Source organism: Cetorhinus maximus, chromosome 1 (genome assembly GCF_964194155.1).
Source record: "Cetorhinus maximus chromosome 1, sCetMax3.hap1.1, whole genome shotgun sequence".
NCBI lineage: Eukaryota > Metazoa > Chordata > Chondrichthyes > Lamniformes > Cetorhinidae > Cetorhinus > Cetorhinus maximus.
In genome coordinates, this window is record NC_135879.1 from 109,453,782 (window position 1) to 109,474,421 (window position 20,640).

The following is a 20,640-nucleotide window of genomic DNA, read 5'->3' on the forward strand; positions in this document are numbered from 1 at the left end:
TAGAGGAGATAATAGCAGGACACCTAGGAAATTATAATAAAACCATTTTGATGGTGCCCAATTGTGTGAAAGGGAAATATTGCTCAATGAGTTTATTCGAGTTCTTTGAGGAAGTAACAAGCAAGGTGGATAAGGGGAACCTGCGAATGTAGCATCTTGAATTTCTAAAAGGCATTTGATAAGGTGTCACATCAAAAGTTATGACACAAAATGAGAGCTCATGCTGTAGGGGGTAACATATTAGCGTGAATAGGGGACTGGTTAACTTACAAGAAGCAAAGACTAGGGATAAATGGGTCATTTTCGGACTGGCAAGATGTAATGAGCAGAGAGCCACAGGAATCAGTGTTGGGGTCTCAACTATTTACAATCTATATCAATGACTTGGATGATAGACCGAAAGTATGGCAGCTAAATTTACTGATGGCACAAAGATAGGTAGGAAAGTAAGAGTGTCCGCAAAGGGATTTAGATAGGTTAAATGAGTGGGCAAAAATTTGGCAGAGGGAGTATAGTGTGGGAAAATGTGAACTAGTCCACTTTGGCAGGAAGAACAGAAAGCAGTATATTATTTAACCAGAGAGACGGCAGAGCTCATGTGTTAGAGGGATCTGGGTGCCCTAATACATGAATCACAAATGGTATGCAGGTAAGGCAAGTGATTAGGAAAGCAAATGGAACGTTGGCATTTATTGCATGGGGGAGTCAAGTATAAAAGTAGGGAAGTTTATCTACAGCTTCACAGGACCTGAGTGAGACTACAGCTGGACTATTGTGCAGAGTTTTGGTCTCCTTACTTAAAAGGATACAACTGAACTGGGAAAAGTTCAGAGAAGGTTCACTCGACTGATTTCTGGGATGAAGGGGTTACCTGAGAAAAGGTTGCATAGGTTGGGCCTATACCCATTGGAATTTAGAAGAATGACAGGTGATCTAATTGAAACATATAAGATCCTGAGAGGACTTGACAGGGTGGATGCTGAGAGGATGTCTCCCCTTTGGAGGAAGTCTAGAACTAGGGGGCACAGTTTACAAATTAGGGGTCTCTCATTTAGGGCTGAGATTAGGAGTCCCCCCCCGCCCCGGGTTGCTAATCTGTGCAATTCTTCCCCAGGGAGCAGTGGAGGCTGAGTCATTGAATACATTCAAGACCAAGTTAGATTTTTGATCAACAAGGGTTATACAAACAGACAGGAAAGTGGACATGAGGCCACAATCAGATCAGCCATGATCTTATTGAATGGCAGAGAAGGCTCAACGGGCTGAATGGCCTACTCCTGCTCCCAATTCTCATGCTCTTATGTTTCTCAATCTGCTTGATTAAAAAGCTGAAAATCTGAAGCATTTCTGTTCAACGTCATTTTAAATTTAAAAGATCTGTTCTCAAGATATGGATGAAAGTCTGATTAAAATAAGATTGATAAAGAAGATAGCTAAAAGCTACATTACTTCAGGAAGTCAGTTATGCAGTTTTTGGACTTACCTTGACTTTTTCTCTCCTTATGCAGCAAAATGAACAATTTTCATTCATAGACCAGTCAGTCACTTCTTCAGGTTCACAGTCTTCAAAGAAAATAAGTGCAAAAATATTTATTTTAATCTATAATACAGCAGAAACCAAATATATTTTCTGTAACTACCAAAAATTAATATAGACAATTATTTGGGTAAGAAGTTTGAAATGGTAGTCCTGCAGCACTACAGCTTACTTGCAAGTATGGCTGTTTTAAAACATATTTTTCAAATGAAAGATATCTTCTATGCAGCCAAAGTACAGTTAAAATTGACAAGAGTGAGAATTACAATGTATACAATCTTTGAGACATTAGGTGTCAACGGCATTTCAGGTACTGGATAAAGCCTCCTTGCTAATCATTCCGTTCTAGAAATCAGATGGATAGCAACACAAGTATTCTCAGAAAATGAAGTATGCTCAATGCCCGAGGCTTTCCAGAAAACAGTGCAATGTACAACTTATACTGCAAATCACGTAACTGAGTTCTCCAATCTTCCAGTTGTTAAAATTAGTTTTCCAGGGAATCTTGGTGCAAGTTAATACATCACACTAAGCTTAATGGCAGATCAACAACCTCAGTAGTGCAGCCAATAGCTTATTCAGTGTACCAATCAGAAGGCAGGAAAATTCATAACAGGGGCCTTTGTAACTCAAGTTTGGTTTTGGGAGGTAAGTGCCCTGTGTGTTCTTAAATGACTTAATCATGATCACAGAGGCATGCAACTAAAGTTCAAAAGGCAGCACTTCTTAGGCTGTGGCTTCTTTCCTGGGGTCTGTCCCAGTCATACAAATGAGACTAGGTAATTCAGGGCTAAGTTCCACTTACGTGGCCATCAGCAGCTCCATCACAAGAGGCAGCTACAGGGAGTCAACTGACAACTCTGCCCCACTCACCTTCAGAATGGCATCAGATGTCTCAACTGATTCAACTCAAAACCCAGTAAATATACGTACAAGGCTCACTCAGACTCAGACATGAAGCATGGCATCAGACAGTAGGGTGCCTGCTGGTAGAGTCTACTTCCTCTCACTCCTCATCAAGCACACTTCTGAACACAGCATTGTAAATAGTGAGTGAGGTTGCACTTTGTATTGTTATGTTGTTTTTAAGTGGATTGAAAAGTCAGACCCATTTGTTGTTAAATTATGACTTTAAAAAAATTTACATTGCTGTCACAGGAAATTTTTTGCTTGGGCAAAATAACTTTGCACATCCTCAACTACCTCACCACTAATGCTGTCTCTTTGTACCATGGCCATGGTTTGACACAACTCTGTTGACAATGCTTAAATTCAGCACAGTGTGTCTTTAAGAGGTCAACTGCAGCACTGCTGTCCCACAATGCAGGTGGCTGCAGAGGGATACAGACATTTATACCTACTTATTTTAGGACTGTTAACTTAAGTTTTCATGATGGAGTTAGCCATGATAAAGTTTACAACACAACTTGTTGTTTGATGATTGCAAGTTTATTTGCTTTTTTTCAGCTCAATTAATGTTCAATTGTTCGTTAACAGTCTTGTCCTGCATTCCTTGGGTTTGCAGTCCCACAAAGATCAATCCATGGCCAAACTGTTGAAGCCTTCCTTTGCAGCTTCATTTGGCTGATTAATGCAGGTGATTAGGAGAGCATTAGCTGAACAACAGTGCCTAGTCACTGGCACTATGCCTCCTACCAGGGGGCACATTAGGATTCTCTGGTTTCACTGGCATCTCTTCTGAGGAAGTCGAATTGAGGCCCTGCCCATTGGATGTAATTGTGCAGCAGATCACTAAAATCTGTGTCACTTTACTAGGGTTGTGCTGTTTGACAACCTCTGACCTGTCCCACTGCCTGAAGTAAGCTTTGAGCACCTCTCCGGTCCTCTCCATCACTGTTTGTGTACAGTTGTATCTTGCTTGTGCTGCTTTGTTGATGATGCAAAATGGGGTCATCAGCCAGAGCTGCAGACAGTAGACCTCATCTCTGAGAAAAGATCTGTCTCATTCTTCGCTACTAAATAATTCACAGAATGGCAAAGAACAAAAATGTCATGAGATCTTCCCAGATGTTGAGTTAGCTTGCATGATCCTTTTTGGCAGACAATTTGCAAATTTGTTGAGTAGCACCCTTTCCTGTTAACGAGAGTGAAGCCTTCAACAGTAGGTGGGTGTACTAACTTTCACACTCAGGATTCTGGATGGTAGAACTGACAGGATCAGAAAAGAAAGTCAGTGAACAATTGAGACAGCAGAGATAAATCTCTGCAACTTTTAAGAAGCAATTAATCACATTGATATAATTCTTACTCAAGTGTATAATGTGTCCCTGCAACAAGGTAAGCAGCGATAGGTTCAGGAAGTTCAAAACTGCCACGAACTATGCTAGTGGTCAGAGATATGAAATTTTCTGGTTACGGAGTGCTATGGATGCAGCAGTGCAGTACGTCCAGGAAGCTGCGATGCAGCATGACTAAGGGTATAACTAGCATGCAGTAGAATTTCCTAGACTTCTAGTCTGGAATTGTGACATCCACCATGGTGTGGGATTCCAGGAAATTTCAGGTCATTAATTTCTGTAAAACTAGACAGGCAAGGGAAATGGATCAATATTTGAGGAATGCTTTGATGAACAATGTAATAAGTTAGATACCTTGTTTACCGTGGGCTGCGATACAGAAGTTGACCTGACATTGAAGACAACCCCATTTCTTCATTCCCAAAAAGGTTTTTGCATATACTCGGTGGATAAGTTTACTCGATGGTACCTTATAACTAAATGCAAGGGATCAAGCAGGTGAGGTGTTGAGATGCACAGGAGTTTAAGGCACACGTGCACAGAACAAACCCTGGTGGCAAATGACAAAAATGGCAATCACCCACACTTTTATACTCGGTGTATAAACTGACCCCTATTTTTGGAGAGATTTTAAGACTTCAGCGGTTGAGTCAGATGCCAACATCCATGGTACTTAATTTCGCATTTCCAGTGTGCCACTGGATTAAGCTACACAGTATTTTGAAGAAGGCAGCCCTCTATGAAACACTAGTTAAAAAACAAGCCTGACTAATTGCAAATAATCTATTATCTAATAAATGTAAACAATGCTTGCTGACCATATTGGACCAGTCCAAGGTAATATCTTCTTAAATGTATCCATGTGACCATAAAGCTTTTTGAATTCTTAATATCTTTTGCATTAGACCTCAATGCAAAGTTAATTCCACCAGTGGTTTACGTTCCCTAAATTTAACTATCCCCAATGTCTCGTTCCTCAAACAAAAATTGCATCTCTTCTAGCAATTCAAATGGAGAATTTCACATTTGATTCATGTGGTGATATGTAAATGTACAGGATGGCAAATTACCTATGCAAAACGTAATCGTCAAGATTGCATTAGAACAAATTGCTAAGATTCAGAATAATGTTTTCTCAGCCTTTGTACCAAAGGCGATGCAGCGTATCAGCATGAGTATCTGAGTTTATTAACCCTTCTGGATGAATGCAAAGCCACAGTCACTGCAGCTTCCCATGCCAGAGTTTTGGTAACAATGAAAATTAGATTACGCATCTTTAGGAACGCTTCAAATAGAATCGTAATATATTGCAGCACTAATTCCAGATTTCTAGTGGCAAAGTCACAAAGGATACAATTTAAGATTTTTTTTCCAATCAAACTAATTTCCTTTTCCCATATGTATAAATTTGTGCATGCAAGGATTAACATCTTATCTGTTCCCAGAGATAATACCAACTGTAAAACTACTTACAATATGCCCTCCAGGAACAAATCCGTGGGGCTAATTGGTGGGATATTGGTACGTAGAGGATGCATTCAATGAACAAAGACCAAATTGAAGAATTTTATATGCATCTATATGGAACATGTAGGCAGTATTGGCAAGAACTGACCAACAAAATGTTTTACTAAAGGTACAAAAGAAATTTAAATGGCAGCCCTGCAGGATCTATTTAGAATAACTTATGATTATCCCACAGAATATATAAACAATTTGTACTTCTTTGTGCCTTTAATGCAACAAATTGTCCAAAGGCCCTTCACAGGAGAATTATAAAGCCACACAAAGAGATATTAACGCAGATGATCAAAGAGGTAGGTTTTAAGGAGCATCTTAAAGGGTGCAGAGAGGTAGGTGGTGAGGTTTAGGGAGGGAATTCCAGAGCTTAGGACCAAGGAAGTTGAAGGCGCAACCACCAAGAAGCAATACAATCAGGAATCCTCAAGTCCAGAATTAGATTGCAAGGATATCTCAGAGGGTTGTGGAGATTAGAGAGATAGGGAGGGACAAGGTCTTAGTGGCTTGAAAGGAAGGATGCGAATTTTAAAATTGAGACGTTGTTTAGTTGGGAGCCAATGTAGACCAGCGAGAAGGGTGATGGGTGAATGGGAGTTGTTGCGAGTAAGGGCACAGGCAGCAGAGTTTTGGTGACCTCAAGTTTACGGAGGGTAAAATGTAGGAAGCCGGACAAGTGCATTTCTATTAATCAACGAGTTAAGCTAACAAAGGCATAGATGACGGTTTCAGCAGGTGAGCAGGGGCAGGGGCAGAGTTAAGCTACATACCGGACATGGAAATAGGCACCCTTACTGATGCTGCACTTCTGGCTGAAAGCTCATCTAGGGATGAATTTTTTTTTATTCATTCATGTGATGTGGACATCGCTGGCTAGGCCAGCATTTATTGCCCATCCCTAATTGCCCTTGAGAAGGTGATGGTGAGCTGCCTTCTTGAACCACTACAGTCCATGTGTTATAGGTACACCCACAGTGCTGATAGGGAGTTGCAGGATTTTGACCCAGCGACCTTGAAGGAACGGCGATATGCTTGCAAGACAGGAGGGCAAGTGGCTTGGAGAGGGATTTCCTGGTGATGTTCCCATCTGCCTGCTGCTCTTGTCCTTCTAGGTGGTGGTGGTCGTGGGTTTGGAAGGTGCCGTCTAAGGAGGCTTGGTGAGTTCCTGCAGTGCATCTTGTAGATGGTACATACTGCTGCAACTGTGCGTCGGTGGTGGAGTGAATGTTTGAGGATGGGGTGCCAATCAAGCGGGCTGCTTTGTCCTAGATGGTGTCAAACTTCTTGTGTTGTTGTTGGAGCTGCACTCATCCAGGCAAGTGGAGAGTATTCCATCACACTCCTGACTTGTGCCTTACATATGGTGGACAGGCTTTGGGGAATCTGGGGTTAAGTTACTCCCTGCAGGATTCCCAGCTTCTGACCTGCTCTAGTATTTATATGGCTAGTCCAGTTCAGTTTCTGGTCAATGGTAACCCCCCAGGATGTTGATAGTGGAGGATTTAGCTATGGTAATACCACTGAATGGCATGGGGCGATGGTTAGATTCGCTCTTGTCACTGCCTGTCACTTGTATGGTGTGAATGTTACTTGTGGTTTGTTAGCCCAAGCCTGGATATATGAAGGCCGTGAAAATGCTAGTTCAGACAATTGCCAGGTAGAGTGAAGTCGATAGCCAGGGAAAAGAATTTATAGCTTGCACAGAAGATAATGGCTTCAGTCTTCCAGATATTTTATTGGGTCTAAAAATCTAGACAAACAGAAGATTACCTACCATACATTGAGGTCAATTTCATTAATGGGAAGGGGAAACTCATGAACGGGCTTAAGGCCGCCACTTTCAGCCCTGAAAAGTGCTCACTCTACCTCGGATTATCCTGGAAGGGCAAGGTAGCACAAAAATTTGAGCAATAGATGAAGCTAGCTGTTCCACGCTGCTATTATGTTGTAGTAACACGAGTGGTATTTGCCACTAACAAGATGCTGCTGTCAAGCCAAAAAGATGTTCTGCCTTTCGCACAAATGAGTAACGTGGTATATGAATTTCAGTGCCGGTGTGATGGTAGGTATGTAGGCCATACATCCCAAAGACTGGCAGATTGTATCAAATAGCATATCCCAGCCACTGTTTGCAATGGGCAAGGTACAGACCATACCCAACCAGCCCATACTTGCAAAACTCAAAACAGTGCCCAACATTAGATGTGCTTCTGCGATTGGACAACATTTCCTAAATAATCCTCAATGTACTAAGAATTAGGCTGACAATCAATTAAAGACTGTCAGTTGGGTTCACAGTTTGCCATATTTGCGTGTACTGGGAGCTACATATATTAATACACAGGGCCCTTTTCTTTGCAGACAGAAAGAACATGTACATAAATTGCATCTGTTTCAGCTAAAAACAAAATAGGTGTCAGCCATTCGTTGACTCATTTGTCAGGGTAATGCATTGGGCAATCAGGGTGAAGCCACCTGGTTTAAATTTCTTTAACTGCTTGGCAGTTAACTGTTAGTCACCATCAATTGGCGAATTCTCCATGGCAACGCCTCTACCAGAGTCCACCTGCCGGCCAATCAGTGCTCTCTTAGTGTAAACTGTTGTCTTCCCCTTATATTGGTATTCTTGCAAAGTGTCCTGATGAGTGCAAGACAAAAAGCTTTGACGTCTCTTTTTTCAGCAACACAAGTTCTGTACTACCAAACGACTATTAGTATCAGAAACTTGTATCAGAACTGGGGGAGCTGTCACAGACTCGTCAAACAGCCTGACATAAATTATACTTTACAACTAATATCCCAGACTTCTCCATCACCATTCTTCATGTTGAACACCAGAAGCACTGAGGGTAGCAAGGGCACAGAATGCACTCTAGATGGGGAGGCTTCAATGTCCATGTTCAATGGCTCAGTAGCACCACTACTGAACGAACTGGCTAACCAAATTCAAAGGATATATCTGCTAGACTGAGCCTGCGGCAAGAGAACCATAAGAAAGGGAAAACCTACCTCACCTGCTGCAGATGCATCTGTCCATGTCAGTATTGGTGGAAGTGACCACTGCCCAATCCTTGTGGAGATAAGTCCTGTTTTCTCACTGAGGATATTGTCCATCATGTTGTGTGGTACTACTACCGTGCTAAATGGAACAGGCTCAGATCAGATCAAGCAGCTGAAAACCAAGCATTCAGGACACACTGTGGGTCGTCATCATCATCAGTAGCAGCAGAATTGTATTTAACCACAATCTGCAAACCTCATGGCCTGACATATCCCTCGCCCTACCAGTACTATTAAGCCTTGGAACCAACCCTGGTTCAATGAGTGTAGGAGAGCATGCAAGGAGCAGCACCAGTTATACCCTACAGGTGTCAACCTGGTGAAGCTACAACACATGACCACATGTATGCTCAACAGTGGAAGAAGTATACAACAGACAATGCAAAGCAATCCAACAAAGGATCAGATTAAAGTTCTGCAATCATGAATGGCGGTAGATAATAAAACGAGCTGGAGGAAGGGGAGGCTGTGGCGTAGTGGTATTGCCACGGGACTGGTAATCCAGAGACCTAGGGTAATGTTTGAAGTATTCAATGAACGGCATGACACTAGGAAGTTCTGAGGAACTAAGGGACCTTGGCGTGTGTCCATAGATCTCTGAAGGCAGAGGGACATGTTAGTGGGGTGGTGAAAAAGGCATACGGGACACTTGCCTTTATCAATCGAGGCATAGATTACAAAAGTAGAGAGGTCATGTTGGAGTTGTATAGAACCTTGGTGAGGCCACAGCTGGAGTACTGTATGCAGTTTGGTTGCCACATTATAGGAAGGATGTGATTGCACTGGAGGGGGTGCAGAGGAGACTCACCAGGACGTTGCCTGGGATGAAACGTTTAAGTTATGAAGAGAGGTTGGATAGACTTGGGTTTTTTTCGTTGGAGCAGAGAAGACCGAGGGGCGTCCTGATCGAGGTGTACAAGATTATGAGGGGCATGGACAGGGTGGATAGGGAGCAGCTGTTCCCCTTAGTTGAAGGGTCAGTCACAAGAGGACATAAGCTCAAGGTGAGTGGCAGGAGGTTTAGGTGGGGGATGTAAGGAAAAACCTTTTTACCCAGAGGGTGGTGACAGTCTGGAATGCACTGCCTGGCAGGGTGGTGGAAGCGGGTTGCCTCGCATCCTTTAAAAAGTGCCTGGATGAGCACTTGGCACGTCATAACATTCAAGGCTATGGGCCAATTGATGGTAAATGGGGTTAGGTAGGTCAGGTGTTTCTCACATGTCGGTGCAAACTCGATGGGCCGAAGGGCCTCTTCTGCACTGAGAGATTCTGTGAAGAGACTCCATAACATCTCCATCCTCAACGACGGTAGGGAACACCACATCAGTGCAAAAGGCAAGGCTGAAACATTTACAATCATCTTCAGTTAGAAATGCCAAATGGGTGATCCAACTTGGCCTACTCCTGATGACACAAGCACCACAGGTGCCAGTCTTCAGCAAATTCAATTCACCCCACGTGATACCAAGCAATGTGGATAAAGGGGAACCTGTGGATGTGCTGCACCAAGATTTCCAGAAGGCACTTGACATGGTGCCACATCTAAAGGTTACTACACAAAATAAAAGCTCATGGTGAAGGGAGTAACATATTAGCACAGATAGAAGATTGGTTCACTAACAGGAAGCAGAGAATAGGGCTAACTGGATTTTTTTCAAGCTTGGCAAATTGTGACAGGTAGGGTGCCGTAGGGTTCAGCCCTGGGGCCTCAGGTATTTACAATTGTCAATGACTTATGAAGGGACCGAATGTATGGTTCTAAATTTGCTGCTGACACAAAGATAGACAGGAAAGTAAGCTATGAAGCCTGCAAAGGGATATAGAAAGGTCAAGTGATTGGCCAAAAATTTGGCAGATGGAGTATAATGTGGGAAAATGTGAACTTGTCCACTTTGACAGGATGAATAGAAAAGCAACATTTTATTTAAATAGGAACATAGAAAATAGGAGCAAGGGGGTCATTTGGCCCTTCGAGTCTGTTCCGCCACTCAATATGATCTTGGCTGATCCTCTATCTCAATGCCATACTCCCGTTCTCTCCAAATACCCCTTGATGCCTTTAGAGTCTAGAAATTGATTTCCTTCAAATATATTGTGACTTTGCCTCCACAGCCTTCTGTGATAGAGAATGCCATAGGTTCACCACTCTCCGAGTGAAGAAGTTTCTCCTCATCTCAGTCCTAAATGTCCTACCCCATATCCTGAGACTGTGACCCCTTGTTCTAGACCCCCCCCCTCCCCAGCCAGCCCCTGTATCCAGTTTGTCCAGCCTTCTCAGAATTTTATACATTTCAATGATATCCCCTCTCATTCTTCTAAACTCCGGTGAATATGTGGAGAGAGATTGCAGAACTCGGAGGTACAGAGGAATCTGGGTGTCCCGGTACATGAATCAGGAGAAGTTAATATACAGGTACGGCAAATAATTAGGAAGGCAAAAGGAATGTTGTTGTATTTTATTCCCTTCGCAATGAACAAGAGTTGGGATGTTTTGCTATAGTTGTACAGGCTGTTGGTGAGACCACATCTAAAAGTACTGTGTACGGTTTTAGTCTCCTTATTTAAGAAAGGATATAAATGCGTTAGAAGCAATCCGGAGAAGGTTCATTTGACTGATACCCGAGATGGGGGTTGGGGTGGGGGTGGTTATCTTACAAGGAAAGATTGGACAGGCTGGGCCTGTATCCATTGGAGTTTAGAAGGTTGAGAGGTGACCTTATTGAAACATACAAGGTCCTGAGGAAACTTCAGAGGGTGGGTGCTAAAAGGATGTGTCCCCTTGTGGGAGAGACTAGAACTAGGGCACAGTTTAAAAATAAGGGGTTTCCCATTTAAGACAGAGATGAGAAGAATTTGTTTTCTCCGGTCAGGAATCTTTGGAATTCTTCCCCAGAGAGCAGTGGAGGCAGGGTCAACATTTTTAAGGCAGAGGCAGATAGATTCTTGACTAAGGGAGACAAAGGTCATCAGGGATAGGCAGACATGGAATTAAAGCCACAATCAGATCAGCCATGATCTTATTGAGTGGCAGAGCAGGATCGAGGGGCTGAATGGCCTGCTCCTGTTCCTAATTCGTATATCATATGTAACAGTTGCACGCGCTGGTATATACTAGCCATAGTCCAGTAATGCCTCAATTTTAAAAGTCCCAACCTTGATTGCCTCTATGGCCTTGTCACTCCCCAACACTCTAACCTCCTCCAGCCCTACAACCCTCCACAATTTCTACACTTTCAATTCTGGTCTCTTGCACATCCCCCATTTTAAATTGCTCCACCAATGGCAACAGCCTTTTCAACTTTCTGGGCTGTAAGCTCTGGAATTCCCTTACCAAAACTCCCTCCTTTCTCCCTGTTTTTATGATGCTTCTTTAAAACCAAATCTTTGGCGAAGCTTTTGGTCACCCTGTCCTAATATTTCTCTCAACTCTCCAAAGCCTTTCTACAATCTACAAATCAGGAGTGTGACAAAATATTCTCCATTTGTTTGACTGAGGTCAGCTCCAACAACATTCAAGCAGCTCGACACCATCGAGGACAAAGCAGCCAACTTGAGCATTGCCTCATCCACCACTTTAAACATTCAGTCCTTCCACCACAGGCACATCATGGCTAGTGTGTACCATCCACTGCAACAACTTGGCAAGGCTTCTTAAAACAACACCTCCCAAATTCATGACCCCTTCCACCTAGAAAGACTAGGGCAGCAAAATACCTGGGAACACCGACATGGTCCCCTCAAAGTCACATCTTGGAAAAATGTCACTGCTCCTTCACTGTCATGGAGTCAAAAATCTTGGAAATCCCTACCACTGTGGGAATGCCTTCACCACACTGACTATAGGGCTTTGAGAAGGCAGCTCACCACTTTCTTCAAAATAATTAAGGATAGGCAATAAATGCTGGCCTTTCCAACAACACCTATATACCGTGAATTAAAAACATAGCTTGGTATCAAATGTTGTTTGATGACGCTCCTGTGAAGCATTTGGGGCATCCCATGTTCAAGGCACTACATAAGTGCAAGTTGTTGTTTGATACATGATTTTTTGATCAGACCTATCAGTACTATACAAGCAATTTTCTGTTATCCCTCTACGGTTCTAGAGCACAGAATGTTTTGAAAAGGAACTTACTGCAGTTGCCACATATGATTTGACCTGCATCGTAAAAGTAACTTGGTTAGAAAACATTGTTGCCCTTCCAGGACTGGGGTATTCGGCATTGTAGCTTCCAAGAGACAACCAGATAAAAATCAGGGCCTGAAGGCTTGGTTATAATTTTCCAATTTCTAGTCCAAACTGAACAGAAACCTCACATTTTCGAGTGTAAACTACATTGGAGGTGGAAATGTTTCATCCATTCCAATCCCTGAATATCTTTTCAATCATTGGCTAACAATCTATGTCCCCACCTGCTTTCCTTAATTGCTCAGCTTCCTATTCCAAACTTTCCAAGGAAGTAGGACCAAACTTTGATTTAGTGTAGTTAGTTAGGTTGCAAGTCAAAAATCAAATTACCTCTATCTTGGTATCCTTCCTAACCTTGCACAACCAGTTCAGGAAATGAATGATATGGAAGTAATAGTCAAGATGCTAATGAAAATTCTGAAATAGATGGACGCAATGACCGGATGTCATAACCTAGCCATGAGTCTCAAACTTGCATTCAGTTTATCTGGGGTCAGGAAAACTTGGGAACCAAGGACCTTTATCAAACATGGTGTTCAACAGCAACCATCTATTAGAAAGCTACCCTAACATAAAATTAAAGGTGAGCAGGGTAAGCTATTTGAAATAGGGCATATAAGAAATAGGGTATATAAGACTTGTGATGCCTGCCGGCTGAAGAAATCAAAAAACGTTTTTAAAGGAACCTTCAATCTCAATCCTTCAACTGCTTCTGTGCTGTCAAAGTTTTGTCTGGTATCAAGTCCTGGAAGAATCCTCCAGTTTATCATGTGAAATCCAGTGCTATCATAGTCAGTTCCTTCCACCAACTCCACTGCCCTCTCAACCACACACTGAAACAGACTGTATGCAACATAGGGTTGTATTTGGTCCTGAACCTATCCTGCCACCAACGCACTCTCTAACCTTTTTTGTAGTGCACTGGCCCTTTAATTTTTTTTAAATGCAGCCGCGCAAACACAACAACTTAAAAAGTGACCAATTGTGCAAAAAAAACTTTTGGAACATTGGCCAGTGGAATTTAGTGGCAGGCAATCACCCATGTACTCTGGCTACACAGGCTCTCTGTTTAACCACATTAAATTAAAAGTCCTAAGCTTAGATTTTCAGCAAGTTGGGTTGATTCAGGAACCCTTTAAAAAACAGCAAGATTCTGGGATTTCCGACCCCATTCCCGGGTTGTGTGGTTTTTGGGAATGCCTTTAAAGGATTTGGGCTGCTTCCTGTCAGAGGCCCACATCTGGCAATCCCAACGTGACCTCCACTGTGGAAACAGGCTGGTCCTACTCCTCCCCGATTTTCATGGAGTCGGACCAGGTTTCTAAAAGAGTCGTGGTTCATGGCCCCTCAGGAGTCATGAACCCTAGTCTGCATAAGGGGATCTTTTAAAAGCGAAGTTCAAAAGATTCCCCCCTCTCATGCTCTCTGCCAAGCTCTGCCCTTCCATCCATCCCCTATGACCTCTTATACTGCCAGGCTCTGGCACTTAGAAGCCAATTGACCCACTGTTGACTATACTTTCTACAACCAATGAACACCACAGTGTAAAGTGGGATGTCTGAGAAGAAACCCCTGAAAAAATGTAATCCGTTGATCACTTTCTCCTGAGAAAAAGGTCTGGACTGCAAGCTAATAAAGTGTTAATTATTCAGGCCACTTGAAGTTTCAAAAAAGCCATAAACCACAAGCACTTGAAAGCACTTATTTATGTCAACAAACATTTTGAAATTGACCGTAGCAGTCAGGGAGCCTGAGCTGTCAATTAAATAATGTTTCCTCTGGGGAGCAGGTGTTCTGTTATTCCAATAGATGTCTGGGCTCTCAGCCAAGCCTCATTATGTACACTTTTTCACTGGGGCAAAGTCCCACAGTACCGAGGCGGGTCTTTTAAACAGCCAGCCTCGGTACCCGGCGGTTGCCTCCCTACTTCTTCCCAGGTCAGCTGGTCCAACTCCAGCTCGCACCCAGCTCCCAACAACGAAGATCGCACCTTGACAAGCACTTTCTCCAGAGGCAGGTGGGCCGAGCCTGGAATTTTCCCAACTCCGCCTACCCATCTAGAGGATGAAAATCCAGGCACTAGTCTTTAATCCTTCCGTGAGTTTGCATCATCCTATCTCCTCCAGCCCTATAGTCCTTTTCAGATGTCTTGTTATGTTGACTTCTATGCTTTTTCTTCTCACCCAGCTCTGTTTTTTTCCAAAGAAACAGTCAGCTACTTCCTTAGAGCTCATTCCCTAAACCTCTCCACATTTCGCATCTTTAAAATCCTATTAAGAACCCTCTCTTGAATCAGGTTTTTGGCTACCTCTTTTAATCACTTTCTCCATAACTCAGTTACTAGTTTACTTCATGCTTATTTCTGCAACCCTTCACATTAAAAAGAACTTAAAAACAAGTAGTTGCTGACTGATGTGGACATGTCCATACAACCTCACTTCACACTGCTGCAACTGACTTTTGTTAATAATATAGACTGGATTCAAGTCAATCTGCATGTGTAAAAAGGGGTCTGTTTTGGGTGTCTACCCTTCGTTAACTGAAAGGCCAAAATGTGTCTTTTCTCTTCACATTTGCTGCTTTGACTGATGGACATTTCCAGCATTTTCTCTTATTTCAAATTTCCATTTGCAGGTGTAGCTTTTAAAAACAAAGCAGAAGAAAATCTTTGGCTTAGTGGTAGCATTCCGACCTGAGCTAAAAGGTTAAGGGTTTGGGCCCCAACCCAGACAGTTCTGATGAATGAAGATTAGAATACAGTCAACCAGTGGGGTTACATGCACCTAGACTGAATGACAGACTTGTTTTTGTCCTAGTCAGGTGGGTTGGTTTTGGCCCCACCCAAGGCAGCTTCGGCAATCGGAGTCCAAAGTGCTAGCACTGAATACTGGATTGAGATCCAGCAAGGGATTTGTGTCCTATGGGTGCACGTTCTCTCACCTCAAAGGATAGGCTCTTTAGCTGTTTTTGCATCCGACTTAGGAGAAGACATTCCAAAAATAAAAGCTGCAATAAAAGCAACAGGAAACTTAAACCTCCCTAGAAGTGGCTCAAGAATCTCTCGTGTGTTAGGGCCTGTCCTAGGTCTGAATAATGAATTCAAAAGCCACAAGTCCTGGAAATGTCTCTTATCTGTTACAAAAGTAGCTAGCCCTCTAAGTACTAGCCACATAAGGTATCAATGGGTATGAAGTCATTTGCCTGACTGGTACGCCCCAATTATCAACAGGATCTGATGAGGCAAAATAAACCATACTAATTATTCTGCATCAGTAGAATCCTGGTGCTTGTTAACATTCACTAGAAAGAGTGCAGGAGACTGGATCTGTGTTTCTAACTTTTTACCAAGGTTTAAGGACACAATGCAAGATTTGCTTTTCTCTATATGAACCTTGAACTCACTACTACTTACTGTTTATTCAACATTGTAGTGGCACAGGGTAGAATTTCCTTATCAATTAATTTGAATCATATGTTCTGGAACTGAATACATCATGTTCTCTGCTGAATACTCCCCAAACCTGGTAGCAATAATGAACGGTCTCTGGTTTCAGAGCCTTATTCATGAACTATCAGCATTTCTAAAGTTTTATTTGTCCCTTCCATTAAGGGAGAGGCAACTAGACGACTAGCTTCCCCACTGCTTTTCCAGCTGATATCAGCTGACTCAAGAGAACCAGACACCAAGCCTGGTACTTTAGAGGACTGCTATGACTCAGTACCACATTACATGGTGCTTTTATTTAATGAGTATTCCAAATTTTAAAGGTTAACATTTCTCAGTGCTTTTAGAAATTTTTAAAACTGAATTTTAACTTAAAAGATGCAGGCATTTTTGAATTATAAGGAGTTATGTACAATTTTTCTACACAAGTAACAAATTATTGAGGAATTGTGGCAATGTGTGTTCCGTGCTGCAGATCATTTTGCCTTAAAATATGAATAAACTACTTTCAGAAAGGTGTGGATAAGGAAGTTTAAATAATAAGTCAAGGGAAATAATTTTGCAAAATTAATTTTAAAAGTACAAAATCATTTGTGCGTTTAGCTTACATTATATAACTGCCAGTACATTAAAGGAACAGGATACATCACAGTAAATGGATTCCCAGTATATTGTCCTTTTTATGGATAGTTAAGGAACAGCACATGAAGACGACAAAACAGGTTTCATTTTAATTTAAAATAGAATCAGATACTTGCCCATTTTCAAGTAAGTTATTGATTTAATTAGAACTATAGTTTAAGTGGAGCTTAAGTTACAGACAGCTTTTCTTAGAGACGGACAAACAAAACTAGCCAATTTATTCTGTATATATTTTCATTTAAAGGAAACAGCATTCGATGGGGATAGGATACTTGGAATTTTAAATTCTTGAAACATTTTATGCAGATTTCAATTAAATTTTAACTGAAACCCACATCAAGAACTCCTCAAATTCCATTACACCATAAATCACTCATTTGAATCTCAAGTAAATTTGTTCCTATGGCCATATTCAGAAAACAAACATTTTACCATCAAATAAACTGAGGTCTCTGAGTAACCCTGGTCCATAAAGCCCTTCCAGGATGCTTTCGAACCCTGTAAATAAAACGTTAATATGTTAGCTCACAAATGCAATAAAGTACCTTGACACAAAGTACTGTAAGTATTTTATCACTACCACAAGATATTTTTCTACCCATTCCACAGTCTGAATACAATTTCCCATATTTCACCTTCAGCTAAAATTACAATTTTCTTACAATGCTGCTTGTGGCACCAGTCATTGGCAAGTGAGGTGCAGGAGTGAGGTCCAGGCACTCATGCAGTGTGGGGCAGTGCAGGCAGCTGATTGGTGTTCACTCATAGCAGAGGTCAAGAGGTTCTGGATTCAAGTTCCACTCCAGGACCTGGATCACATAATCTAGACCAACACTTTAGGTAAGGCACTGAAAAAGAGTTGCATCATCAGATCTGCAGTCTTTTGGATGCAACATACGGACATAAAGATCCTAAAGAACGGCAGGAAGAATTTTTTCAGTGTACAGGCCAACATTTACCCTGTATCCAAGACCAAAATTACAAAAAAAGTATTATCTAAGCATTCATCTCACTTGCCATTTTTTGACCTTGTTGTGTATAAGATTTGCCTATAGAAGAGGGGCTACACTTTAAAAAAAAGTGATCTGATTGTGAAGTGCTTTGGGATATTCTGGGATCGTGCTTTTTCTTGTCATTATAAACAATAACTTTCCTTTACGCATGTTCCAAAATTCTGAAACTAACAATTCACCAACTTAATACACAGTTCAGACATAACTGTTATTGCAGCTGAAATGTATTTTTTTGCATTAAACAGAGAACTTTCAGCTTCATAAAGTTCTATATTATGTAAACACAATTAAATGCATATATAAAAACATCCTTTTCAGAATCAAACAATTTGAGTTGCTTCAGCCAGAAGAAATTGATTAAGCAGACATGTGGTGAAAGCTTTCAGAAGACAGAAGCAGTCCACAAAAGTAAATTGCTAGTCCTGTAAGGAGAGGAAGCTTAAACTGGCAATTGGTACCAAAGGAAAGTCTTTGCCTTCCCAGTCCCTTGGAGTCATTCTAGACAGCAAAAAGTGGAACAGGGTGAGATACTTGTAGGAGAAGGTGCTAGGAGGTGGGAAGAAACCAAACTTGACTGGGTGACAAAAGCCACCACAACAGTTTGAGTGAGCTAGTTGGTGGTAAGTATAACTAAGTGTGGAGGCTTTTGGCAAGTGGAAAGCTGTTAACATCCAGGCCAGTTTTCATTCAAAGCCAGGATTTCAAAGTTCTTGCTAAAAAGAATATTTTGGTGAAGGATGAAGGCAGTTGATTAATTGGCAGAGTTCAAAGTGAAAGTGAAGCATGGGGCAGTTGGGGTTGTGGTCTGTAAGTAGGAGGAGCTTAACCACAATGATCATTCAAAGAATGCCCAAATACAATCTGACACTGTACTTGTTAACTGAATGAGATTCTGCAACTTTAGAAGATCCCATTCTTTAACCCTGTTCATAGCAACTAGAGCATTGGCAAAGCCACCACCAGCCTCAGCATCCTGTGCCTATACAAAGGGGGTCACAACTCTCAGCTATCTCGTGACCTATACTCAAGTGTGCATTTGGACGCGTGTAGGTTAGGACTGCACTCAGCTGTCCTAGTTCACACATGAAGAAAGGCAAGAACCAGAAATCTGTTTTGCACCAGGAACCACCATGCTCAGCAAAGCTTTAAAAAAAAAGTTTACCACAGTCAATTAAATAAAAACAAATTCATAACTGCATAAGCACACCTTTCATAAACCTGGGCATCACTGTGCTCACCAATGGAATCCTATCAAAATGGAGAGATAACATGCTTTGGTTCCATTATCAAACTAGACATGTCCTAATTAGGTTGCTGCAGGCAAGGAGACATTTGATAGCTATATTGATTGATAAAATCAAATTCAGTTTTTTTGGGCAAATTCTGGGGTTTTATTTAAACTAGTGTTCTGTGGAGCACATTTTAGATTGTGCCAGTACTTTGAAAACTAATGGTGATTTTTAATTAATACTGATTATTATAACCCTTGTTATAGGGGCCATTTGGTATTGTAACATCTCTAAAATATTGCCAAATAAATGACAAGTCCAAAAAGTAAATATAATGGACAAGGCCACAGTCAATGTTAAATAGTATTAATAGTGTTTACAGTATCTGGAGATGGGAACAGAGCTGGAACAGATGCAGGGTAGAACGGCAATACGTTCATTATCTTAGTTAATGGATATCTCAGTCTTCCTCCTGTTCCTTCATGATTTTCATGATCCAATGCTAAATTCAAGGTTTGACAACCAAATGCAATTACACACATATGCTGCCCCCATCCACTTGCCACGGTATCACTGAAAGGAACTAAAACTTGTATTGGTGCTTTCGCGACTTCTGCTTAAGACACTGGAGCAACTATTGAATGCCAAAACAGATAGTCGCATGGCTTGGCAGAAACGGTTCTTGTCAAAAGCTTGCAAATGACATCCCAGGTGACTGTGACAAAGGTAAAACAGTGTTAGTTTACCCTGACAAGACCCAGTTCTACCTCACCCATTAGCTTTCTATTCCTTCAGCATTGCTAATTACTAAATTGCTTATCTGACATCCAGCACTGGATGAGAAATTTCGTCCAATTGAATGCAGAGAAGACTGAAGTTTTCTGATGATGTCACTGAAGGACAGTATGTATGTGAAAAGCAGGAGGAAGCCAACAATAGATCCTTGGGGGGAGCAGAAAGAGGAGCCATTGAAAGTGACACCCTGAGTATGATTAGATAAGCAAGGAACCAAGGGAGTGTAGTCCTACCCCAGCTGGATGACAGTGGAGAGGCACCAAAGGAAGATGGTGTGGTTAACAACGAGAAAAGGCTGCAGACATGTCAAGGAGGACGAGGGGGGATAATTTATCTTTGTCACAGTCGCCATGTTCATAGTTGGTGGCAAAGAGCAGAGTTTAGAAGTGGAGTAGCAGCATTGGTTGCTTATAGTTAAGCCTGGGGAAAGGTTTAGTCTCATGGGTGAGCAGAATACATTGAACAGACATACCAACTGTAAACCATAAATGTTATTAGTTGTTAGAATATGATTTTTACTCTTTAAAGTCAGAATCAGAAATGACACTGAATAAAGATACTGAATCCAGACTAAAATTAAAAAGACAAGAATGTAGAGACCAGCTGACCCATTATGCCTGCACAACAATCACCAATATTAACATAGCAGAGTGCTTCAGAGGCAACATACAAAAAAATGCTGAGCCAAAAGCGTAGCTAAAACCTTGGTCATAGATGTGAATTTTAAGCAGTGTCTTGAAAGAGTATGTGGAAATAATGAGGTTTAGAAAGAAACCTCCAGACCAGGAGGCTTGATTGGCTGAAGTCATAGATGCCAATGATGTGACAAAGGAGGGATAGGGCTGAGGTTAGAGATATGGAGGGGCATGAACGAGGACCAAAATTTAATATTGGGACTGGCATTAATATTAAGTATAAATATAGGCATTTTGGAACTGGAATTTGCTTTGAATC

The 20,640-nt window shown here is 41.7% G+C and overlaps 1 protein-coding gene across 19 annotated transcripts in view; it reads right to left on the reverse strand.

Moving 5' to 3' along the window:
• lcorl (ligand dependent nuclear receptor corepressor-like) overlaps positions 1–20,640 on the reverse strand; it is a 144,749-nt gene that overhangs the window by 85,832 nt on the left and 38,277 nt on the right. For 17 of the 19 annotated variants that reach the window (XR_013577113.1, XR_013577116.1, XR_013577112.1 and 14 more), the window contains exons 2-3: positions 17,082–17,147; positions 1,484–1,563 (exon numbers count right to left, since the gene is read on the reverse strand). Coding sequence is in view for 14 of the 19 variants with exons in the window: in XM_078545494.1 (XP_078401620.1) it covers positions 1,484–1,563; positions 17,082–17,147 (146 nt within the window). In the remaining 5 variants the exon portion in view is untranslated. The remainder of the gene's footprint in view (positions 1–1,483; positions 1,564–17,081; positions 17,148–20,640) is intronic. The other 2 variants (XM_078545451.1, XM_078545442.1) reach the window with 1 other exon arrangement.